The sequence below is a fragment of the Protomyctophum parallelum genome (genome assembly GCF_964188405.1).
Source record: "Protomyctophum parallelum genome assembly, chromosome: 21".
NCBI lineage: Eukaryota > Metazoa > Chordata > Actinopteri > Myctophiformes > Myctophidae > Protomyctophum > Protomyctophum parallelum.
Window position 1 is genome coordinate 10,315,819 of NC_139713.1, and position 26,745 is coordinate 10,342,563.

The 26,745-nt window shown below is 44.0% G+C and overlaps 1 protein-coding gene across 3 annotated transcripts in view; it reads left to right on the plus strand.

The window, feature by feature from the left end:
• lamc3 (laminin, gamma 3) overlaps positions 1 to 26,745 on the plus strand; it is a 163,315-nt gene that overhangs the window by 58,709 nt on the left and 77,861 nt on the right. For all 3 annotated transcript variants that reach the window (XM_083793995.1, XM_083793996.1, XM_083793997.1), the window contains exons 7-10: positions 702 to 800; positions 6,549 to 6,685; positions 7,445 to 7,564; positions 25,731 to 25,932. In XM_083793995.1, the coding sequence (XP_083650121.1) occupies positions 702 to 800; positions 6,549 to 6,685; positions 7,445 to 7,564; positions 25,731 to 25,932 (558 nt within the window). The remainder of the gene's footprint in view (positions 1 to 701; positions 801 to 6,548; positions 6,686 to 7,444; positions 7,565 to 25,730; positions 25,933 to 26,745) is intronic.

Here is a 26,745-nt window from a genome sequence, read left to right on the forward strand (position 1 = left end):
ACTGTAAATGGAGCTGCCTGGTACCATGTACTAATTGAACTAATGAGCACCAGCAGGCATCAGTGCTGGGACTAGTGCTGTTTCTCCCTAGCGCGCTCTCTCTCTCTCTCTGTCTCTCTCTCTGTCTCTGTCTCTGTCTCTGTCTCTGTCTCTGTCTCTGTCTCTGTCTCTGTCTCTCTCTGTCTCTCTGTCTCTGTCCAGCTCAGGGGTTCAGCTTGCACATTAACACATTGTCCAGCTCAGGGGTTCAGCTTGCACATTAATACATTGTCCAGCTCAGGTTCTCAACGTTTTTGGCTGGGCACCCCCGGAAAGGCTTTGGCCGTGTCTCGGGTTGAGAACCCCTGAGCCAAATTCCAATACCAAAACTCTCGGCCACTCGCTCACTCACACTCGGTCACTCCAGCATGGCAAATTACGGTGAAATTGGTGACCTGTCGAAATATGTGAACATCTTGTGGACTTCACACAACTTACACAGAGGTCTTTAAATATGTGGCCTGAATACCATGTCACATATGGTACATATTGTCACATATTTCAGCAGGTCACTAGTTTCACTGTAACACCACACCACCATGCTGGAGTGAGCGAGTGGCCGAGATTTGGCGTATTGGAATTTGGCTCTGGTCTAGCTCATGCAGTGTGTCCATGTGATCGTCCTGGCTGTGTGCTTTTTAACGACCGCCTTTCCTCTGCAGGCCATGCGACTGTGACCCCCGCGGTAGTGTGAGAGACTGCTCCCCGCTGGATGGAGGGTGTCACTGCAGGCCGAACGTGGAGGGACAAGCCTGTGACAGGTACAGTAAAGCTGCAGGCTCCGTCCACGCTGCCATCTTTCTTGTCCATATCCACATGGTACCACATCAATGCAGCACAGAATTGTGGACAAAATCTTATCCAACGATGAGAAGTTTTGGGTCTGAGATGCTAAATGTCATCAAATGGTGGTCCGTACGAGGCTCAAATGCAGAATAAATAATGGACCTTGATATGAAAAGGGTTGAATAGCTCACCACGCTTGGTTGTTTTGTTGCTTTTGTCGCTGCGAGTGTGAATGCAGCTACAGTATGTAGCACCTAAAGTGATCTGCTATTTAGCACCAAACTGGTTGCCCTGAAGTCACTAATGTTGCCCTGGAGAGGGAGGTCTGGAGCTCTCTGATGGAGCTGTTGCTCCTGCAACCCGACTACGGATTAGCGGTTGAAGATGGATGGATGGATGGATGGTTGGCCTGTGAATACGAGCCAAAGAAGCACTTTTAGTGCTATCTAACTACTAAATATACTAGATATTGAGTCCTCGGAATGTGTGAGGAGTCTGAGGACACATTATGCACAGTGATAGGCTGAGCATCTCATAAGAGGTTTGTCACACGACACGAGCCAATGTGAGTGGCGGAGGGAGGGAGAGAGAGGGGGAGATAAGAGTATACAGTAGGCTATTGTGAGGCATACAGCCGCCTCACGTGCCTGCGTGTGTGGCTGTTCTTAAGCCTGCACCGGAATGGGCAAGTTTTGTATAGTTTTTAGTATGGTATACAGTATATACTAAGGAAAGTGCATAAATCTTTGCCACAATTTAAAGTCACCTTGAAGAATTAAGGCAGTATTATCTATCCGAAACGTTGGTGTCTCTGTGTCCTCATTAAACTTGGCAGCTATGAGTGTACGGCTATACTTTTTTTCATTCAACATTTTAAGTCAAACACAATGTGCCAGAAAGTGCAGAAACGGAAACCAGAACAGAAAGAGAAGGAAGAGGGAAATCGTGTTCTGCTCATGAGTTGGAAATTGTAACTGATGAAGTAAGCAAAAAAGAAATAAATGGATGCAGTTAATTATCCATTCTAGGTCATCTTTTATGTCCTCAAATAACAAAAGTATGTCAATGTATACTTCCATACTGCCTTCTGTCATTTGAAAGGGAGTAACGGATAACAGTAACAGGAATACTCTTCACACTTTCCTTTTGTCATCCTGGCTGTCACCTAGCGTGTCTTCTCGCGAACAATGCTGTGACCGAGTCAGTGCACCTACTGTACTGTACAGTACATGCCCTTGGCGTAAAATAGTACATTGCAATTTCATGGTACATGGACGCGTTCAGTACATCACTTGGAAGTTGTGCATTTGAAGAGACACCATGCACCACCCACCCTGTATTTGTGCCACTCCTTAAAATATGTTAATGAGGCCAAGTGCAAAAAAATAAAATCATAATTTCCCGTAACGACAGCAACAGTAACAGTAACACACATTTGAATTATACTATTAAATTGTGATATTATCAAATGTGAATTTATAGTCTGTCGGGACTTGGGGTGGAAACCTCATATTGTCCAACACTTACTTTTCAGGATTCAAATACTTTTTTTTAAGAATCATGACACACACACACACACACACACACACACACACACACACACACACACACACACACACATACACACGTATGTGCAGACTGGCTGTTTGTGTCCATGTCTTGATCAGGCCTCATTCGGACGGATGGGAATAAGAACACAAATGCTCGACAGGAGCGATCATATAATATATAATAATATATAAGCACATAGATTTTCAACTACAACTCATCTGCCATGTCTAGGGACTTTCTATACTTTAGATCGGTTTCCATGGTCAATGTATTCATTGGCACACCATGCAGGTATTGTGACGTCTGCGATGTGATCCGTCTGCTTTAGAGGTGACAGACATACGTGTACGTGTATAGATAAATAATACAGACAAAACGTTAGTTCTAGACGACTTGGCCTCCAGCCAAGCTGTAAATATATAAAGCCAACCAATGTATTTACACTTATTCAATAGTGTGAGGCCTGGAGCTTCGTGTTTGGTTAATATTACACTGATCTTTATCTGTTTAATCATGCCAACCCCCCCACCCCCCCGAGGACAAACAAATCGACATACTGTAAGTCGTGTTCGCTGTCCTATTTGTCAGAATGATGGAATATTGCCCCAAAAAAACAAAACCATAGATCATTTATGAAGCTTAACGTCTAGATAGCACGGGCAAAAAAATCGATCAGGTGTCTGTTTTTTTATGCTAATGTCTTGCTGTTTGACCGTAAGACGTGCTTAATGTGAGAAAAATACAGAATGGTAAAATAAATAAAACAAGAGACATGAGAAAGTAAACCTATTGACTAGGAGAGCTGGGTATTGTCTGAATGTTCTGTTCCTAAATATAGTATCCATCCAGAGTACCCATTTTGATAGTGTTCCAGTTCTAAGTTTGTCTGCTCGTTTATTTGTGTCAACACTTCCAATTAGAGCTGGAGAAACATGTTGACTCCTGTTACTGAACAAACACTCGTCTATAGCACTGAGTACTATCAGGATATAGAGCTTTTTAACCAAAGAAAATCACTTGCCCGGCTATACCGTTTAATATTGATAGTTAAAGCGATATTTCACTTATAAAAAACACATTTCATCGCCTACTCAGGCTTATGTGTGAACACCCCAGACAGTTTTTAAGTTGCTTTATTCCGAATTTCCGCGGACCCCCAAAGTGGCTCTCAGATGGACACCCCCATGGAAAAGGAAAGGATCACCTGCATGGTGCAGAACGGTAGAGGCTGAGCTGCTGGAGATGGGTCTCTCTAGGTGGAGGAACATTATCCATGCCTTATGCCCCATTGGGGGCAAAGAGCATAAGTAAAAGTATGTTTATTCAGAATTTAGATATTTGATATTCATTGTATCAGACACACCCCTTCCCAAACCCATTGTAGATTCATCGAAAACACCCGTCCTTGGTTCTGGTGATTCATACTGCCCTCCGAAAATGTGAGGTGCCCGTGTTTTTTTGTATATATATTTTTTAATATTTTTAGGGGAGTGAGCTAGCCCCTCCTACACTCAGCTATTTGTCTATTTTTGTCTTACACAAACATTAAATTCTCATTGACAATGAATGGAGAATTTTAGTCAGTGTATGAGCAAATGGGTAGTGTCTATTTTACATCATGATGATGTACGATGATAAGAGCGCCCTTCACTTCACGCCGGTGTGATTTTTCATAATTCTTTTATATTTTTTATGGAACCTTGTTCTTCTCATTTCCCCCCCAAAAAATATTAAAAATGAAAAAGGTATGCGAAAAAACACGGGCACCTCACGTATTGAATCGAGCAACATAACTGTCTGGGGTGTTCACATCAGAGTAATCTAGTAAGAGAGTGGAGACACTAGAGTTTACTCCGATTGTAACAATGGAATGAGGAAGTGCTCATTCTATCTCAATGGGATAGTTCCAATGTTTGGAACTATAGCCCATAGCACCCCGCTTTGCAGCGAGATCAAAGAGTGTCGCCACTCTCTTACTAGATTACTCTGGTTCACATAAGCCTGAGTTGAAGAGAAAATTACCATTAAAAAAAAGAAAAAGTGAAATATCCCTTTAATGGCAGGGTAAGATAGGACCTTTTGTAGGCCAAGCCGTTATTAGACTCAACATCTTGTTTTTGTTCTCTCTCTCTCTCTCTCTCTCTGCTGTGTGATCCGACTAGTGTAGCATCTGATTCTCAGCAGTGTGTGTGTGTGTGTGTGTGTGTGTGTGTGTGTGTGTCTGTCCCACCTCTGCATCAGCCAGAGAGAGTGTGGAGGTCAGAGCAGAGCAGAGAGGAGCCGAGCAGCTGGGCTCTGTTGGCTCTCCTCTCAGTGCTGCAGCAAAGCCTGGCTGTCCGGCAGAAACCTTGTATAGACCAGTGGTTCCCAAACTTTTTCATGTCAAGGACCCCCAAATTGACACTAATTAGCCCGTGGACCCCCATTTGAAAAGATATGCCAGGGAACCCCCATAAGAGAATATTTTGACGGCTCAATGACCCCCAGTTTGACCTGCATTAGGCTTCCATTTGGTTCCATTTGTACACTCTCGGAGTTACAGACCCATAAGGGTCCATTTGGTTCCAAACTACCCCCTGGAACTCCCTCAAGGACCGCTAGGGGTCCCCGGACCCCACTTTGGGAACCATGGTATAGACGATAACTTCCCAACCTATTTTGTCTAGAGCTGAGTCATCTATAGGTTTAGTTTGTTGTTTGTTTTTTCTCTTCATTTCATATGTAGGCAATCATGGGCAAAATAATTATGTATTGGTTCATTAGATTGAGTGAATAGCTTTACAGCAGTGGTGTCCAAAGTCCGGCCTGTGGGCCAATTCTGACTGGCTCCCACCAGTCATGCATCCAACAAGCTTCAAACTGAGCAGATTGGACCTTCCGTTCCAGAGATAATGGCCAAAACATCTTTTAAGTACATAAAACGACACATTGTGAGCTTTGGGCTATTTTCAAATTGCCAAAGTATATAGCAATATAGGTCTGACGTGGTTTTGTTCTTTTGTACTAATAATTATGATCTACAAAGTGCGATGTGGTTGCGAAAGTGCTGTCTCGCCAACACTAACTTGGGATTCGTGAATCATTGCCCGCCACATAACTAATTTCTAACACCAGGGTCTTGACAGTTAGCATGCCTCTAGTTCTGGGTGCCTGACAGTGCCCTGCCAGCCTCATCCGTCTCCATTATACTGTGAGGGTCCATATATGTCTCTGCCCCATACAGCAGTAAGCAAGTAACTAATGTATATGTAACTAGTACAATATTTGCCTTTGAGTGTAGTGGAGTAAAAGTAAAATGATTGATTACTGGAAGTACTCCAGTAAAGTATAAAACAGGAACCCCTTTTGGTGTTTTTAAGCATTATGTTATACTTTAGCTATTGAAAAATAGCAGATCTACAAGCTTATAGTGCGACGCTATTTTTGAGTGGTGCAACCACTCCAAGGAACAGCAATGCCTGTGTTCACCTACCTATGTTTTGGTTCACTTATGTGTTCACGCCTATGTATGTGACGTTATTTTTTAATCGTGAAAATGTGGCATAAATCTTTGAATTATATATTATTTCAGAGCGAATGTTTTTAACTCAAATCTTTGCTTCTGGGAGGTCCCTGGAAAGTCATATTTTCAGATGGGGGTCCGCGCCAAAATACAGATATTTCTGGGGGTCCTTGACATGAAAAAGGTTGAGCACCACTGACATAAAAACATTGGTTTTAGGTTCAGAAAACTTTTAGGATTTAGGAGACCTCAGGTTTAAGTAACAGTAGCCTTACTAGCCTACTAGCCTAAATGTAGGCTACTTTCCACCAGTGTCTTTTGGACATGCAAGGTTTCCGCGCCGACAAAAGCGATGAAAGAGACAAACAGCTGGCAGGTGGCCTCCCCTGCAGTGACGAGCACGGCCCCACTACTCTTCCAAAAACAACATGCAGACATTAATGTCGAATAAAATGACTACAAGTGTTATGCTGCTAATTGGCGATGATGGTGTGTGTGTGTGTGTGTGTGTGTGTGTGTGTGTGTGTGTGTGTGTGTGTGTGTGTGTGTGTGTGTGTGTGTGTGTGTGTGTGTGTGTGTGTGTGTGTGTGTGTGTGTGTGTGTGTGTGTGTGTGTGTGTGTGTGTGTGTGTGTGTGTGTGTGTGTGTGTGTGTGTGTGCGCGCATTACAGATGCAAACCAGGTTTCTTCAACCTGCAGCAGGACAACCCAGCAGGCTGTCAATCATGTTTCTGCTCAGGCCACTCCCTGGCCTGCTCCTCGTCCAATCAGCACGCTGCAGCCAACATCACCTCCGATTTCCTTGAAGGTGTTGTGCACAGAGACACCTCTCGTACCGTATCAACGTTTATGAGTCATTTCATTGAAAGTATTGTGCACACAGACACCTCTCGTACCGTATCAACGTTTATGAGTGATTTCATTGAAGGTATTGTGCACACAGACATCTCTCATACTGATTTCATTGAAGGTCTGTAACTCTGAGGGCCCTATTTTGCGTGTCTTAAGTACCAGGTCTCATGACTTAACTTAAGACCTGGAGGCGTGGTTAATGCTGTTTGGCCATAAGTCATAAGACCTGGTACTTATAAGACACGCAAAATAGGGCCCTGAGAGTGTATATGCACATGGAAATTTGGTTCCATTTGTACACTCTCAAAGTTATGGCGGTCTCACCACCAGCATTGTAATTGTATAGCAGATGTGAAGTCCACACTACAACTCTGACCGTGTGGTAAAAGCAGTTCCAGAGACGGTTCCAAATGTGATAGAACATGGAACCGATTGCGGTTCATCACTGTGACCCCTTTTCCTCAGGTCAAAATGGGTTAACCACTTCAGCAATGAGCTACTTAAATAATTCAAAATGATTTCTAAAATACCCTATTTACTTGCTCAACTTCAAAATGTGGTTATTTCTGACGTTTCTTTTGTTATTTAATTGTATTTCTTTTATATAAATATATGTTTTTGACATGCCCAAAACTGGGACGCCAGATTTCTAGTGGTTGAATTGAAAGTATGGAGTATATGTAACGGTAACACACATCTTTGTCATTTCCTCCAGATCAGGACGGCTGGTCGGGAGTGTTTTCTGGGGGAATGGAATACCCCCTGCTGTGGAAGGAGGGAGAGGTCTACCTGCTGCCCCTCTCCGAGGAGGACATCGGCTTTTACAAAGCTCCCGGTGAGTCAGGAGGAAGGGAAGTGATTTGAGATCTCCTGTGGAGACAGAGCACCAGCTTATAGGGAGGGAGAAGTAGGCCAATGTCTCCCCAATTTCTTTGCTCATGTTGACTGTTAGCCACTCACTGCAAGCCTTCTGTCATACGGTTGGTTGGTTGGGTTGGGTTGGTTGTGTCTGTCAGTCAGTCGGTCGGTCAGTTGATTCTTCATATCCATATGAGTGAAACGACCGGGATTACATGTTTATTTTTCAAACACAGTTTCCCATTTACCCCTATGGGATAAATGGGAAATGGTGCATTTATATAGCGCCTTTATCCAAGGCGCTTTACATAGATTGTGCAGATCAATTCACCCATTCCCACACACATTCATACACCGATGGCGGTGGAAACCATGCAGGGCACTAGCCAGCACATCAGGAGCAATTTGGGGTTCAGTGTCTTTCTCAAGGACACTTCGACACTAACTCTAGGGGAGCCCGGGTTCGAACAGTCGACCTTGCAGTTGCCATCCAGCCACTCTACCCCTGAGCCACAGCCGCATTGGCGATTACAATGCAAATAAAAAGTACATGAACCCGTGGATTTGCGCCCTCTACCGATATTGACGTCAGACTTTACAGTGCTGTAGGCCTAATGGAAAAAAAGTAGATACAATTTTGAGGTATTTACTTTTCCTTCTAAAATGAATGTACTTGTGAAAGGGGACATTCTGCGTGATGATTACTTCTACGTTTGGTACTCTATTTTGATGCTAATATATTTTTTGTAAAGAATGTCTGTACTTTTTCCATCACTACAACGTGCTCAACATACTGTATAGAGACGCCATGGTTTGAACGCGATCAACCTATACTCGATTATCAACGCCCGTAGAGAAAACCCTATGACCCTTGCAAGTCTCAGTGAGCAACATGCTAAATGATATCAGAGGTATGGCATGTAGTGTACAGACTGTACACAGTACACACTACAACAGCCACAGCCACAGAGAGATGAATCAGGCCCCGCGGCAGTGGGTCGTACATACAGCGCATACGCCAGTTCCTCCACAGCCTTATCAGAGCCATTAGAAGATAAGGGAATAAGCTGGAACAGCTACAGGACTTAGGGTCCCGTCTGCCCGCCGGCAACAACAAGAAAAGAAGGAAAGGAAAGGACAGGGCTGATGGAATTGGAAGTCTCTGCCATGTTGCAGACGTCACAAAGTGAAAAAAATAAAAATAAAACTTGGCCTGGTTTCTCTTCATCTTCACCAACTAAAGTTCCAGGCATCAGCCCCTTCCAGCCAGCAAGCCCCACCCCCCAGCATCCGGCAGCGAAACAGGAGAAAATCCCATTAACTCAGCGTCCTGGAGGTTTTAATGCTCGAAATGTGTGATCACACAAAACGACTCCCGTTTTAAGACATATCTTTATTTTAGATGCGACAAAAAGCTTGCAGTTGAATGAGGGTTTGATCGTCGTGCGTGCATGCATGTGTTTGCGAAATGGCAACTGTGCATTCGACTGGCCATGTAGCGTGTACATGCATGTGTGTTTGTGTAGACGACGCGGTACCGAAAGTATTTATTTACTTATTTATTAATGAATTAACCCATTTAGTACCGAGACCAGATTCTACAAATGTCTTATAAATAGACACTTTACTGAAAAACCTACTGTATGTTTCTGTCAGTGGTTCTCAAACTATCTCATGTCAATGTATTTGGCCGCCGACCCCCATCTGAAAATATGTTGTTCCAGGGACCCCCCCCCCCCCCCCCACAAGCAAAGATTTTAGTTAAAAACGTTCGCTCTGAAAGAATATATATTCAAAGATTTGCGCCACATAAAAAAAAAAAAAAAGAAAAAAAAGGCTGTGCCGCGCTACGAGCTTGTATACTGCTTTTTTGTTGTTGTTGTAGATCTTCTATTTTTCATTAGGTAAAGTATAACATAATGCTTAAATCACCAAAAGTCCTGAATGAATTAATTGTGCGTATTTATTCATAATCTATTTGCATTTGGTCCGTAACGGCGCTGGTCTCTGCAGGCCAACAGCGCATGCAGAGATTAGTGGCCGTGCATAACGCTGCACGGGAGCTGCTTTGTGGCGGGCCTCCTTATCGCCGCTGTGCAGCACTTGTTTGTGTTGTTTCCCCCACATAATAAAATGCAGAGATCTATTGCCTCGTCGTCCCTTTTAATGATCTCATTTTCTCTCGTCCCTCGTCTATTTTACTTATTTTTTCTTTTTTCTACGTTGCATTGCATGTGTACGGTTATTTTAAAAGATTAGTTGCAGACTGTGGAATTCTCTCTCTCTCTCCTCTCTCTCTCTCTCTCTCTCTCTCTCTCCCCCTGCTCTGTCACTTTCATTTTTGGTTTTAACCCATTCTGACCTGAGATCAGATTCTAAAAATGTCTTCTACATCCTGACAGTTTTCTGAAAAAGCTATGTTTCTATGTCAGTGGTTCTTCGATAAAAAAAAAGATAGCAGACCTACAAGCTCGTAGCGCGCCACTCGGTGGCGCGCTATGAGCTTGTAGATCTGCTATTTTTCAATAGCTAAAGCATAAATTATGTTAACACCAAAAGGGGGTCCCGCCCAAAATGGATTAATTTGTATTTGTGTGTTCTAATCCCCCCGCCGTGTTGCCCATCAAAGCGGTAGATAATTCTGAGTGACAATGCCACATTACGCATCACACGGAATGCAATTTGTGTTGGTTTTCGTTTGAGTCCATTTGTCACCTCGGTGTGTTCTTGGGTGTTGTCTCGTTATGTAATGGACGGGAAGATTAGCTGGTTACTGAATTAATTGGAAGAGAATGGTGGCGGACAAAGCCCTTAACCCTAGTGCCTGAGTCGGGCAGAAACCCTTGTCTCCATATTGTGACTTTTTGTGGGTTTTCCCCCCCGTAAATGAACACCATACTTCATACTACAGCGTCACACAAAGGCATCAAAAGTAGCAGATCTACACGCTCGAAACGCGCGAGTGACATCTTAAGTAGATCGCCTAATTTCGGTGGTGAAGTGGTTAATCCGACTAAATAAACATATAGTAGAATGTTTTTGTATACTTTTTAGGTCTGTCAAACGTTTACACATTTTAATCAGATTAATCACAGTTTAAAAATGAATTAATCATGATAAATCACTATTCGAACTAATGTCCAAAATATGCCATGTGTTTCTGTATATTGTTAAGATAAATGTCAGAAGCCGGATATATACATTTAACATACTGTACGTATGAATGTATATTTTATTCTTTATAACAAATCCAGTGTGGTAGGGTGGTGTCTCTCTGTCTCTCTGCCTTGTGCAGGCTTTTATGGCAATGTTGCTTAGGGCAGATATAGGGCTAGATAGTGCTAGAGTGGATGGGATTATGGGATGTATGGGGCGGGTCATCCAAGCATGGATTAATTGCGCTAAAAACTTTAATCTAATTAATTTCACAAATGAATTAACTCTGTTAACTCTGTTAATTTGACAGCCCTAATAATTTTGTTTCAGTTTTGATCTTTTTTATTTTCTTTCCTTTCCCTCTGGCGATGTGTGGCCATGATGCATCTCACCTCCTGTGACTCCTCTCTTCCATAACATTAACTCGCATATATATCCCCATGTGGTGGTTTGACCTTCTCTGAATCAACTCATAGCGGCAGAGAAAAATAAATAAAAAACACTGCCTTTTTGTCCCAACCTTAACACCTCTCAAGACACGGTTCATGCCTCCCTCACCAATCTTCCTCGCCCCACTATTTGACCTTCTCTAATCTTCCCAACCTCTCTCTGCCAGCTTGACCCCCCCCCCCCCCTCTTTTCAAGATTTCCAAGTGGGGCTGTAGTATACCATCCAGAAAAGGCTGCACTAGAAATGTTTTTCATTTTATGTGCTGCTTCTTCTTCTTGATTAAATAATATAATAAATCCCCCATTTCTGCTCCTGGTCTTGGAACAGATTGTGGCTAGTTTACACAGCTCTGTGTTCCCAATGTCACCACAGGGTTTAAGACACAGATTTAAACACTTGGATCCAACTGCCAAACTCTGCATCACAGTGAATGAAACATGAATACATCCACAAACTGCCACTTCAACCACTATATTAACTAGCAGCCCTGATGAAGACCGATATAGGTAGAAACATGTTGGTTTAATAAAGTATTTTCTCCTCCTTTTTACAATTTTGAGTGCCCGGATCTCCCTTTCTCGATTGATCCAGGAGCACCTTTTTACTATTTTAACATTTCTTCTTCTACCTGCACGTCTGCGGTGACGTGCTAACTACTCCACTACAATTATTATTAACAGCTTTGCATTGTCATTACAAAAAAAAAGATAAGCTTTATTTTATATTTAATCTATTCAAAAATAGTCAATCTACTAGTTCACAACATGAAGTGAAATTGTAATTCAGGCTTTTTACTTGTAACAGATCTAGTATTTTTACATTGTGGTATTGCTACTTTTTATTAATATAACCCTATAGACCTGGGGCCGATTCTACAAATGCCTTCTAAATCTAGTTAGTAGTTGTCTTCACTTTCAACATATTTCAAACGTGTTCAAACATAGCAGATGTACACACTCGCAGCATGGCACGAAGTGACGCCCTGTGAGCTTGTACACCTGCTATTTCTGAATAGCCAATGTTAAAATCTGATCAAAAAATTTACAACAGATACCTTCCCGGATTTAGGCTTAAGAAAACATAGCGAATACTTCTCCCGCCATGCATGAGTGTAGTGGAAAAGCACATCTCCAAACAGTTTTTAGGCCATAAAGGCTATAAGTTGAAGTTGGGTAAAAAGAAAACCTGACTTCAACTTATAGCCTTATGTCCTCTCTAATTGAACAGAGCAGACTTTAGCCCGAGGCCCTTCATGGCTGAGCTGATGGCTTCATGCTCGAGGGGAATGTCGTACATCATATCCTTTAGCTCAGCCACCTGTCCACAAGCCCTCATGGACATGGTCCATGGCCAGAGCAGAGAGGCCAGCAGGCTGCCGTGCCAAGAGCGGTGCATGGTGGACAAAAAGTACTCCATTCATCCATCCATCCATCTTCAACCGTTTATCCGTAGTCAGGTCGCGGGGGCAACAGCTCCAGCAGAGTGCTCCAGACCAACCAGAGCAACATTAGTGACTTCCTCCTGGGGGATCCCGAGACGTTCCAAGGCCAGTGAGTTTATGTGTTTCCTCCAACTGCGCCTTGGTCTGCCCCGAGGTCTCCTCCCAGTGGGACGTGCCTTGAGAAAGCATATTCAAAGAGCCTAGTGACAGTCAGGGGTAAATATAAACTGTTACTGACTTACTCCTGATGACATCACAAAACCATTGACTTAGGACAAAAAAATCCTATTTTGGCCAATACTTTTACTTCTACTCCAGAGGCAAATATTGTATTTGTACGCCACTACATTGAATTGAAAACTTTAGTTACTACTAGTTACTTTGGAGATTTTGATTATTATTAAAAAAAACATGCATTAACCACTTCCTCAGTATAGTAGACTATTTGAGAGCTTGTAGATCAGCAGGGACAGTTAAAAGGGCAGGGACGTGTGCACATCCCTGGGGAGGATGGCTGAAGAAGAGGAGACTGGCCCTCCTCGAGCAGCTCAGAGCTGAAGAAGAGGAGACTGGCCCTCCTCGAGCAGCTCAGAGCTGAAGAAGAGGAGACTGGCCCTCCTCGAGCAGCTCAGAGCTGAAGAAGAGGAGACTGGCCCTCCTCGAGCAGCTCAGAGCTATCTGTCACAGACGAGTCTCGCTCAATATGTCCACTGCCGGGCATTAACATTTTCAACCATGCAGGAAGCCGGGCTGCATGGCAGCCTCTTTCATTTTAACCCGAGTGGACTTGGGGAGAATTAAGGAAGGAAAGGGGAGGGGTTTTTTTTTCTCCAAGGGAGAGAAATGGATGGAAAGAGATTGAATACTGATAGACTACAGAGTGAAGGTTAGGGAATAGAGAATGATATGGAATGCGTAATGAGCTCGGCGAGACCGGCGCGGCTTCTATTCAGACGAGGTTGTTTTGTATCCAGATTGTGTCCTTTAAACGCGGGTCGAGATGATGGCCGTTCATCGTCTGCCTCTCACAGCGCTGTCTCGATGGGGGCCACTTGGCGATCGGATCGCACGTCTCTCGCTCAATATGCTAATAAGCGGCGGTACTGTCAGAGGTGAGCAGGTGAAGTCCAGTGCATTTATTTAAACACTTCCCGGAGTCCCACAGGGCTCTGTAATGTGCTCCTCCTGTTTTGGCTCTCTGTTAAGTCAATGGTTCCCAAACTGGAGGTCAGGACCGCCAAATGATTCGCCATTTACTGCCAGCACTGTTTCTCTCTGTGTCTCACCCCTGCTGCTGGATACAGTGGGGACTTTTGAAGACTGCAAGACTCCAACATTCAGCACAAAATGATCAGGAAGCTAAATTGCCTATAGCTTATTTGGCTTTTGTCTTTTTAATAGTCGTCCGAAGCGTTATATTGTAACCGCGAGGTAGCAACAATTTGGAAATGAGCCGCTAAAATCCCCCCACCCACCCACCAAACACACACACGCATGCACGCACGTGTGTACACACGTGCACACACACACACACACACACACACACACACACACACACACACACACACTTCCGTTTAACATTTGCAGTCGTGCAAATAAGCCCTACTTCAAATCAAATTAGTCAGAGTCTATTCTGGTTGCTGCTGCTTACTGGAAATGAAAAAAATGCATCTTAAAGATATTTGATAGTTACAGACTCTCCCAACATTGGAAGATTGTGGAGTTGTCTGCAGGCTTTGATAGATTAGTAGCGATGCCAGGGTTCATGTGGTTAACAAACAAAGCACAAGGACTTATCGCATGGGATGGTTGAGGCAGGCTAGGGTGACAGCAGCAGAGACAGCCCCGAACAACACAACACGTCCAAGAAAGAACAGACAAATCCAGCCTCTGATATTAGGGCAAGGAGGGGACAAAACAGACAGCTTAGCAAGGCGTGTAGAACAGACTACACACAAACACACGCCAAAACACCAAAACAGACGGTGACAACGGAACAGTGAAAGCAGGGTAGTATAAACACACACGCACACTCACAGTAAACACATCACACATAACTACACAATTAAATTAACACCGCTACTGAATAATACAAAACATAACGGCAACAAAGAAACAAGCACACACACCATACAGTGTTCACTACAAAATAAAGTGTTGTTACTACAAAATAAAACTGCCAAAACCGGGAAAGCATCTTTGTCATTTTAGATTCATAGCTAGCAACTTTGGATGTAGGACACTGGTAAAATGATCAGATATGCACGATACAAGCTTGTACACCGAGCTTGTAAATTCTTTAGAAATGTTCTTTGATGGGTACAAAACTAAAAAGGGAAAAAAAAGAGAAAACACACAAATAGAGAAGGGTCTGGACAGAGACAGATCCTGACCGGTAAATCACCCAATCAATGGCAGTGGGGGAAAGTAACTGCCGGTAAGTACATACATGTACTCAACTTGTAACTTGTGTAATTGGTATTTTTACTTAAAGGACCTATAACATAGAATTCAACTTTTTCCATTTCTTTTCTGTTTTTGGAGCTCCCATATGTGTTTTCTATCCCCACAAATAACCAATTTTGAACAATCAGGCTTTCATCATATCAGGTGCTTAAATAGAAATTGCTCTCAGGAACAGCTCAACTGATTTTGGCCTCATCGTGATGTCATCAATGTCACCCTACTTTGTATAATTCCTCCTCTTCTTAAGTATTCAGTTCCAAATTAGCATTTCCACTTTGTTTACAATGTCCACCATTGTCGATTTTCCAAGCTGGCATGGAATGGAAACAACCTGGTTTTATCTAGCATCAGTATTATAATGACTCAAATATTAAATAATCTGCATATCAGCACCCCCACCACCTCAGGACATTGTGGTACTGCAGCTAAAACTGCTTTCAAAGTCCAGAAAGAAATGACCAGGCATGGTTATATGAGTGGTGATTGAGGCTCAAACCATTAGAAATAACTTTGAGGGACATAGACAATATGATATTAAATATTAAAAGCCGTTTTAGAAAGTATGTTATTTGCGCTTTAAAACGTAAGCAAAAAAGTACTTCCACGACTGATCAATGCCAAGTCTGAACTAGTGACTCCGTAGACACGATCAGAGATCTCAGCCTAGTGATGATGTGTTTGGGGAAATCTAAATGCAATGTATGGTAACCTTGCATCTCCAGCCTTCCCACATGGTCGAAAAGCGTATAGGGGCTAGCGACGACAACTGAGAGAACCATTCTCCATTGTTCCCTCCTGATGCTGGTTCAACATGAAGGACCGCACACAATGGTTCTGTAATGCTGCCATTTATTTATTTATTTTCTGAATTGTTTTCACCCAGTTTTTAGCCTCTGCATTGAATTTAAATGTCCCCAGATATGTACGCCTATTAGTGTATAAGCTGACTCTGTGAGAGTTTTGAGGGTCATTGAGAGAAAAATAAAGTTGAGAACTGCTAGGGAGCATGTGAGAGAGAGGGTGTGAGAGAGAGGGGGGTGTGGAGTTTCATACTTTGAAAAGGTGAAGAAGAGTTGAAGAGTGTTGGACAGAAGAGCAGAGTGACAGTGGGAGGGGGGATGGAGAGAACAGACAGTAATACATTGTCTCTCGGCACAGCTCTGCTGTTTTGAGCTGACACTCTTTGGACCGAGTTGTTTTGACACGTTGCCTTTGGGCTGGATGTGACCTCCCCCCCCCCCCCCCATCCCACCACCACCACCCCGAACGCAGGAATAGAACTCTCAGCTGGGCTCTGCTCATTGGGACGGACGCACTGGGGACACTGTTCTTCCCCTCTCTGCTCCCCTCGCGACCCCGAACCCAAATACACCAGCTCTCACTTAATTACAAATGGAAAATAGATGGAAGCAGATGGCATTGCTATTGGCGTGTGTGTTTGTGCGTGTTCACATGAGCGTGCATGTGTGTTACTAGCCTTGTGTTATTTACTAGTCCATAAATCCATGCATACATGCATGTGAGTCGCTACATGCACTTGTACAACACAAAGCACCATGCAGAACCATCGCATCTGTTTCACAGTTTTTGTCTCACTGCACTAGCTGCCATGTAACCATGTGTCTACTGTAGTTGGTTAGTGGATCAGGTAACCACTCATCTTGATAAGTGTTGAGTGGCCCACCCATCTGACCACTCAACACGGTGGCCGATTTTCAGAGCGTGAAATTAATATTATTAAAAAAAAACATACTGTTTTGACAATTATAATTGGTGCCCCTCTTGTACAAACCATTTTTAGATGGCTGGTCCGCACGGCCAAATACATAATCAATTTGGGGGTCCTTGGCAGGAAAATGTTTGAGAACCTGTGATTTCAGAAGACATTTTGTAGAATCGGCCTCAGGTCTTAAAGATGGAGTGCCGTGATTTTTTTCCACACTTAAACATGATCATCAGGTGTATTTAGGTGTATATGAGGTATAATTTTTTCAAAAAAGTGTACAGTATTTGTTAAAATGATGGTTTTATGTGGACACACCCACCAGTTCATTAGGTATGCGTGAGTTTAACCATAGCACCACCCACCTAATCCAGTCCCTCCGCCTCCTCCTTTAAGACCACCCACTTGTCCTAGTCCCTCCCCCTCCTTATAAAAGGACAGCCCATGGCTCTGCCCTTTTGTTTACAAAATGGCAAATTGGTGTCTGTAATGTAACAAAAACTCATGTTTTTTTGAATGTTAGAAGTGAACACACAATATTTCTGAGATATCGTATAGGCACCATTATGCACTTATACTGCCACCATCCATGTATAGGCATATAATCCATGCATCCATACCTTATCAGATCTGTTTTTTCTGATTTTTTATAATCATTTATTTATTTCCTCCAATTATATTGACCCTATTGTCGCAATCAGCTCAGCTCATCATCCAATTCGATCATAGTTTAACAGCAGAAACAATTAGTTTGATAGATCATTTAGCCTACAATATATTGTAGGCTATTGATTTCCTCCAGCTAAGCACCCTGGCATTAAAACTGTCCTTTATCTGACTGCGTTGAGTTTCAGCAAAAGTCGCCAGATTTAAAGAAACAAGCGGCCAGGTCCACAAAAATAAGTCACAGAAATTGCCGTGAATATTTATGAAAACGTTTCAACAACACCAATCCTTTTAACAACATATTAATCTGAGGGTCCTTCACATGAATCATTGGTCAAGTCAACCACATCTCCCCTGAAAGTTACTTATATGAAAACAAGCCCAAGTCGCTTGTAATAGCCAGACATGGCAACATGACATCCAGCGCGACACAACATACTTCTAATTCTTGACTTTACAGTATGGAGTTAGAACAGTCTCAAAAGGTTCACAGTAAATAACACAGATTTGTAACTCACAAGTTCAGATTTGCAACTCACGTGAGTGAATTTGTGTTTCACATTTGTGTTTTGTATCCACAAGTTCAGATTTGTGTTTTGTATCCGTGTTTCGTATCTGTGTTTCGCATCTGTGTTTTGTATTTGTGTTTTGTATTTGTGTTTTGTATTTGTGTTTTGTATCTGTAATTCGCATCTGTGTTTTGTATCTGTGTTTCGCATCTGTGTTTTGTATTTGCGTTTTGTATCTGTAATTTGCATCTGTGTTTTGTATCCGTGTTTCGCATCTGTGTTTTAAACACAAATAAAAAACACAGATGTGAAACACGGATACAAAACACAGATGCAGATTACAGATACAAAACACAAATACAAAACACAAATACAAAACACAGATGCGAAACACGGATACAAAACACAAATCTGAACTTGTGGATACAAAACACAAATGTGAACCTGTGAGTTCACTCACGTGAGTTGCAAATCTGAACTTGTGAGTTACAAATCTGTGAGACTTTTGAGACTGTTTTTGAGACTCTTCTGACGTTGGGCGTTAACGAACGTCATCATTGGCTGAGGGAATCTGTCAATCATTCTGATTGACAGATTCCTCTGCCAATCAGATCGGTCCGCCTTCAGCCAATCCTATGGCTCCTTACATTGTAAGGGGGGGGGGGGGGGGGGGGCTCCTTTTGCAAGACCCCCCAGTAACTCTGTCATTTCTCAACCGTTTTGCACGGGGGTGGGCTCGTTGGAATCATGTCGACCCCCTGGGGGTGTCTTTGGGGGTCTCAAAGATCGGGGACCCCCAGGGACCCCCTGGGACCCCCCGGGACCCCCAAATGGTAACTGTCATTTCTCAACCGTTTTGAACATGGGTGGGCTCATTTGAATTGTGTCGCCCCCCCTGGGGGCGTCTTTGGGGGTCTCAAGGTTCGGGACCCCCCGGGACCCCCAAATGGTAACTGTCATTTCTCAACCGTTTTGAACGGGGGTGGGCTCATTTGAATTGTGTCGGCCCCCTGGGGGCGTCTTTGGGGGTCTCAAGGTTCGGGGACCCCCAGGGACCCCCCGGGACCCTCAAATGGTAACTGTCATTTCTCAACCATTTTGGACGGGGATGGGCTCATTAGAATCATGTTGCCCCCCTGGGGGCGTCTTTGGGGGTCTCAAGGTTCGGGGACCCCCAGGGACCCCCGGGACCCCCAAATGGTAACTGTCATTTCTCAACGGTTTTGGATGGGGGTGGGCTCATTTGAATCGTGTCGCCCCCCTGGGGGCGTCTTTGGGGGTCTCAAGGTTCAGGGACCCCCAGGGACCCCCAAATGGTAACTCTGTCATTTCTCTACCGTTTTGGACGGGGGTGGGCTCATTTGAATCGTGTCGCCCCCCTGGGGGCGTCTTTGGGGGTCTCAAGGTTCGGGACCCCCCGGGACCCCCAAATGGTAACTGTCATTTCTCAACCGTTTTGAACGGGGGTGGGCTCATTTGAATTGTGTCGCCCCCCTGGGGGCGTCTTTGGGGGTCTCAAGGTTCGGGGACCCCCAGGGACCCCCAAATGGTAACTGTCATTTCTCAACCGTTTTGGACGGGGGTGGGCTCATTTGAATCCTGTCGCCCCCCTGGGGGCGTCTTTGGGGGTCTCAAGGTTCAGGGACCCCCAGGGACCCCCAAATGGTAACTCTGTCATTTCTCTACCGTTTTGTTAGAGTTGTACTTGAAATGTACTGTAATTCTGCAAACTTAATAAACCAATCAATCAATCATGACTTGAAAAAGAAGTGTGCAAATGCACAGAGACTTTTGTGGCTGGTATATCTGCTGTTAATGGTGTGTTTCGTCTATTTTTGTGTTTACAGTAAAATGTACCTGCTTTGCACTACTGCATGCTTCAATGAGGAATGCTAACAACCGAACCATGCTAGTTAGCTCACACATCGTACGGACTGGTCTAGTTTATTGTAACCACAGTTTACATTAGTGTATGTGTTTATTTCTATTTTTATATAAAAGCAACAAAATACATTTTCATGTGGCTTGAGTGTTTATTGCACAGTAATTGAGTAATTGCACAGTTTTGTCGGGTAACGGCGAGCCTTGTCAGAGGGAAATAGCTTGGTTAAATGTCCATATCAAGTGATATCTGAAAAGTGTGTGTGAGAGAGAGAGAGCTATAGTAAGAAGAATATGCAGATCAATATAAATGGTTCTCTCTGTCTCCCTCCCATCAATAAAGATCTATCATGAAAATGTCAAGAGTTACCATGTGGGGGTCCCCGAACTTTGAGACCCTCAAAGACACCCCCAGGGGGTCGACATGATTCCAACGAGCCCACCCCCGTCCAAAACGGTTGAGAAATGACAGAGTTACCATTTGGGGGTCCCCAAACCTTGAGACCCCCAAAGACGCCCCCATGGGGGCGACACGATTCAAATGAGCCCACCCCCGTCCAAAACGGTTGAGAAATGACAGTTACCATTTGGGGGTCCCAGGGGTCCCTGGGGGTCCCCGAACCTTGAGACCCCCAAAGACGCCCCCAGGGGGGCGACACGATTCTAATGAGCCCATCCCCGTCCAAAACGGTTGAGAAATGACAGTTACCATTTGAGGGTCCCGGGGGGTCCCTGGGGGTCCCCGAACCTTGAGACTCCCAAAGACGCCCCCAGGGGGGCGACACAATTCAAATGAGCCCACCCCCGTTCAAAACGGTTGAGAAATGACAGTTACCATTTGGGGGTCCCGGGGGGTCCCTGGGGGTCCCGAACCTTGAGACCCCCAAAGATGCCCCCAGGGGGGCGACACAATTCAAATGAGCCCACCCCCGTTCAAAACGGTTGAGAAATGACAGTTACCATTTGGGGGTCCCGGGGGGTCCCTGGGGGTCCCGAACCTTGAGACCCCCAAAGACGCCCCCAGGGGGGGCGACACAATTCAAATGAGCCCACCCATGTTCAAAACGGTTGAGAAATGACAGTTACCATTTGGGGGTCCCGGGGGGTCCCAGGGGGTCCCTGGGGGTCCCCGATCTTTGAGACCCCCAAAGACACCCCCAGGGGGGGCGACACAATTCAAATGAGCCCACCCATGTTCAAAACGGTTGAGAAATGACAGTTACCATTTGGGGGTCCCGGGGGGTCCCAGGGGGTCCCTGGGGGTCCCCGATCTTTGAGACCCCCAAAGACACCCCCAGGGGGTCGACATGATTCCAACGAGCCCACCCCCGTCCAAAACGGTTGAGAAATGACAGAGTTACTGGGGGGTCTTGCAAAAGGAGCCCCCCCCCCCCCCCTTACAATGTAAGGAGCCATAGGATTGGCTGAAGGCGGACCGATCTGATTGGCAGAGGAATCTGTCAATCAGAATGATTGACAGATTCCCTCAGCCAATGATGACGTTCGTTAACGCCCAACGTCAGAAGAGTCTCAAAAACAGTCTCAAAAGTCTCACAGATTTGTAACTCACAAGTTCAGATTTGCAACTCACGTGAGTGAACTCACAGGTTCACATTTGTGTTTTGTATCCACAAGTTCAGATTTGTGTTTTGTATCCGTGTTTCGCATCTGTGTTTTGTATTTGTGTTTTGTATTTGTGTTTTGTATCTGTAATCTGCATCTGTGTTTTGTATCCGTGTTTCACATCTGTGTTTTTTATTTGTGTTTAAAACACAGATGCGAAACACGGATACAAAACACAGATGCAAATTACAGATACAAAACGCAAATACAAAACACAGATGCGAAACACAGATACAAAACACAGATGCGAATCACAGATACAAAACACAAATACAAAACACAAATACAAAACACAAATACAAAACACAGATGCGAAACACAGATACGAAACACGGATACAAAACACAAATCTGAACTTGTGGATACAAAACACAAATGTGAAACACAAATTCACTCACGTGAGTTGCAAATCTGAACTTGTGAGTTACAAATCTGTGTTATTTACTGTGAACCTTTTGAGACTGTTCTAACTCCATATTACAGCCTCGTATATAAGTATTAGGACCTACATACATATTGACTACAACAGCCAACAAGAATGCACACTGTGACACTACACTCTGTATCAAAGCCCGACCACTGTGATTATAAAAGAAACAACCTACTCCTTGAGAACAACAAGAGCAACTATACAGCAGAGCAGGTAGGCTATAAGACTGGTTTGTTGTGGTTTCCTTCCTGAGGACCCGACGTGAACATTTACTTGCTTCCAATCTAACGAAAAACAGTCTGCTCTGCTGTGAACTGGTAATGTGTGAAATGACTGTTTGAAAATCTGCCACACAGTTAGACACACACAGAGCAGCAAAAGCAAACTGGCTGCGCTGTTCAGTTCACACGTGTGTATGTGGCAGGCAGCTCCGCCCACAGAGGTTGTCGTATTTAAAAAATATGTATAGAGGGGGAGGTGCGTGTGTGCGTGCAATATTTTTACGTCACACTATCCGTGTTTACTTCATTGGCCCGTTTGACCGTCAAGGGTTCAGCCTCCAGGAAGAAACCCTAAATACAAAGTTATTACACCATTGGACATAAAAACGACTCCAGGGTGTCTAATGAAGTACTGTCACCCCATAGACACATGAAAAGCTGGAAAAATACAAAAATTGTGGCACTCCATCTTTAATAATTGTTTTCATTGTCTTCTCCTTTCAAACGGCTCCCCCCGAACGCCACAGCCCTCTCTCTTTGAAGATCAGACGGCGTTTGTGTTGTGCTGAACTCTGTACAAAGCCAATATTGGACTGATTACAAAGCGGCCGTTTGTCCAGGCAGCCTCCGCTCTCAGCCTGTCTGTCTGTCTGTCCGTCCGTCGGCGTAGCAGTCGATGTGAGTTACATCCACAGTTGTGGAGTCGTGTTTGTGCGAGACGTGATTTAATTGAAACGGAGTTGATTTAATTGGTTTGGAGCGGTTCTAAAAGGCCCGATTGATCACAGACGTCTCCACCATTCAGGAGGAGACACGGGGGCGTCTGCCGGTCTGTTGTTGACGGGGACTTTATGTGTCTCTGGCAGAAAGGTCAAAGGGTCACGCTGCCTGGAGTCCATCACTCAGGAGTTCAACACAAAACCCACGGCTGGAAAGTTACAAAGTAGGATACATTTACTCTTTAAGTGCTTTAGGTATACTTTTACTAATCTGGAGTATTCTCATGAGGCAAATATTGTACCTTTCACTGCAATGAGTTAATTGCAGATTTAGGTTTTATGCATTATACTACCGACAAAAATAGCTGATCAACAAGCTAATGTTGCTGCCTAAGTGGTTTTGGTTTTGTTTTGTTGCCTTTGATGCTTCTTTGGTGTTATCTATGTTTAATCAATGAATGCAAATCAATGGTCATTAAGGGAGAGCAGATCACACTGCCTGTGGCTTCCGTGATGACACATGGCTTTGGAGATACTGTGTTCCCTCCTACTCGGTAGTCACTCATTGATTGGGTTCGAGGTTTTTACTGTCGCATCATGCACTCGCTGCGCAGTTATACGCCATTTTATGGCAGTCCTTAAACAATGAACAGCAGGCAGAGTAAATGCGACATAGTCATCGACACAGACCAGACTTGACGACAATCATAATTAGAAGGCTGTCTCTTCAACATAATTACACTCGGTTGTATAAGGGGCAATTTAGAACATGGCCTAAAAAGTAATGCTGTAGTAGTTTACTATTATTTCTTGATAGAATCATTGTAAGTTCTAGCCTGGCTCCAGCCCTGAATCGCTAGCCACGGCCATTATGAAAATATGTTCTGGCGAAACGAAATGAGATTCAGACTGAGTGTCAGGCTATGTAAGTTCAGTTTAACGTGAAAAAGGTTGAATTAAGTAATAAGTGATTTTATTAGCATTAAATGACCGATTCTACAGTGCATTCACACACCGATAGCTGAGGACTCAGCTGTTTTGGCGGCAAAAAAATAAAGGATAAAGGACTTTTCTTTATATGTTCGCCTACGTATAATACCAAAAATAGGGAGACCATGTTTAAGGTAGCTAATGATATGAACATGCGGTTGTTTATATTATAAAATGCAGATGGACTGGCATAGAGTCCACACTACAACACCCTTATATCATCTTCTGGATCACAGTAGGCCTCCCAGGCACCACGAGGGCTCACTAATGTACTTCACACTCCAAAGCAAGGCAGCAGCCAAGTGTGCAACCTGTTAGCTATTAGCCCACACATTCACACATAGGCGAGGGAGGATGAAAACTAAAATTGGCAGCATATGCTTTAAAGACAGTTTGGATTTGTTTCAATGTTCAAAGATATCTGTCGCGTTCAGTATTCGTTGTACCACACAAAGTATACAAGTGCCGTATACTTTATGGCTCAAGTTATCTGGATTTTATTTGCCTCTACATCCTTTTGGTGTATACGTTACACACACACACGCACACACACACACACACACACTCACACTCACACTCACAATCACACTCTCACACACACATGCAGAAATAATGCTCGTGTGTGGATTGGGATCGGAGGGGCATAGTACAGCATCAATGCAGTGAATGTGCTTGATGCTGTGGAGTGGTAGTGGAGTCTTTTTGAAGTCCTCTTAATGTGCTGTAATGAGGCAGAAATGAGATGGTGCTTAATTAAACAGTCTCCCACTGTGCTGCTGTTTGTGTTCTCAAAAACCCTGGGTCTCTTTCACCCAGACGGATAAACAAGGCCCTCTAATTGTCTAATCCTATAACCTCAACCTGAAGTCTTTTCCTCTCCGAACCATTTCTAACAGCCATTTCACGTGTGAGAATGAGGGTCTACACAGGTTGAAGTATCCCTGGGCAAGACCACTTAACCCCTGACAGACACCCCCCCACACACACACACACACACCTCCTTCCCTCCCTCCAAGGCACCTACTGTACATTATCTTTCCTCATTTATTTCTCACACTCTATCCTTTTTTTGTGCTTGGCCCCTCAAAAGTACACACACGAACACACACTCGTTTGTTGCAGTGTGCTATTAGCAGCAGGTCAAGTATCGACGTGTCCATGTCGGAGAGGGCTCCGCTTTTCTCCACGATCCCCAACATACGGAACTCTCTATAGCATTTGTATAGGCAATCTTTGACACTGGTGCCAACGTTGGCACAAAGGAGGGTGATCACTGGCACACTGGCATAAGTGTGAGAGAGAAGATTTTTTTTTAAATAAATAATAATAATCAAATAAATAAATGTACGGTAGTCAAATAAATATAGTCCCTCACATTTATATGTAAATCTCATCCTGCACATAATTCTACATTCATTAAAACACTGAACTCTGACTGGAGACAGAGTCTGAGAGATAGGTGAGGTTATTACTCAGAGTCTGAGACACTGAACCCCTAATTGCCATCGGTGTATGAATGGGTGAATGTAATGCACAATCTCTGTAAAGCGCCTTGGATAAAGGCGCTATATAAATGCACCATTTAGTCTAATGATCATTATAACGATGTGAAAGGAAAAAGGGAAAAGGTTATATTCGGACCATCAAAATATGTTGAAATGTTTCGATGTGGCGTCATTAAAAGTATTGTTGACAACGACACGGCGGTGACGACACAATGACTATTTAGAAAATAAAAACATGGCACTTCATTTCCAAAAGCTCTCTTACCAGATAAGTTCAACATACTGAACTCTACTGTATATTGAGTAGTTGAACATACTGTACTGAACTGTCTAGTTGTCTCTGCTCTCTCTCCTCTCGCCAGATAAGTTCCTTGGCAACCGTCTCCACAGCTATGGTCAGCTGCTGTCCGTCAGCTTCACGGCGGAGACCACGGAGCTGCTGCCCGGCCACGTCACCGTGTTCCTGGAGGGCCCCGGAGGACGCACGCTGTCCGCCAGCCTCTCCCCTGAGCCAGCGCTGGACCGTCACACGGCCACCGTTCCCCATCACGTCTTCTCTGTCAGGTACACCACCTGCTGCTAGCGTCCTTTCTAGCGTGTGTGTGTGTGTGTGTGTGTGTGTGGTCTGTACTAATTATTGCTATACTTTGTCCCCACAAGTATAGTAAACCTATCTACAAGTTCACAACGTGTCGATGTATATTGGCTAGTTGAACTATGCAAAAATGTTTTTCAAAATAGGAAAAAAAGGCAAAGAAGTTTAGGGATAAGTGGTTTAGCATATATATATATGCACACACACACACAAAATAAAACATTGCACAAATTGTCAAAAACGTTGATCCACGCTTTTGTTTTCTCTTGACTTGATTACTGCAATGCACTTTTTTCTGGCCTGCCGATGAAAACAACAGACTATACAATTTGTTTGTTTGGGTTGTTGTTGCTCTGTATATAGCAACATAGTTGTTTTATAATGTTGGGTTAAGGTCAAAAAGTATATGCCATGGTAAAAATGCCATTTATAAAATCACCGTACCACTATACTCCTCACAGGAATACTAATACAAACACATGTGTGTGTGTGCGCGCGGCCGAAACGGAGGATGATCTAGCTTTGTGATGACGAGCGACGATCTCTTCCTGGGAGAGAGGGCCATTTAATGATGGGGCCCTGTGGTCCCGTGGGGCCCCTGGGCTCTTACCAGGGGGGGAACGGCGGGGTGGCGTTCACCCATAGGGCCGTGCCGGGCCCGCGGTACGAGAGGGAACTCATTACCGCTGTTAAGTCACCAGACAGGACAGTCGGCATGCAGGACTGCTAGCCCATTTAGACCTGAGGACGCATCTGTGTCACCTTATAGCTTTTAAACACTT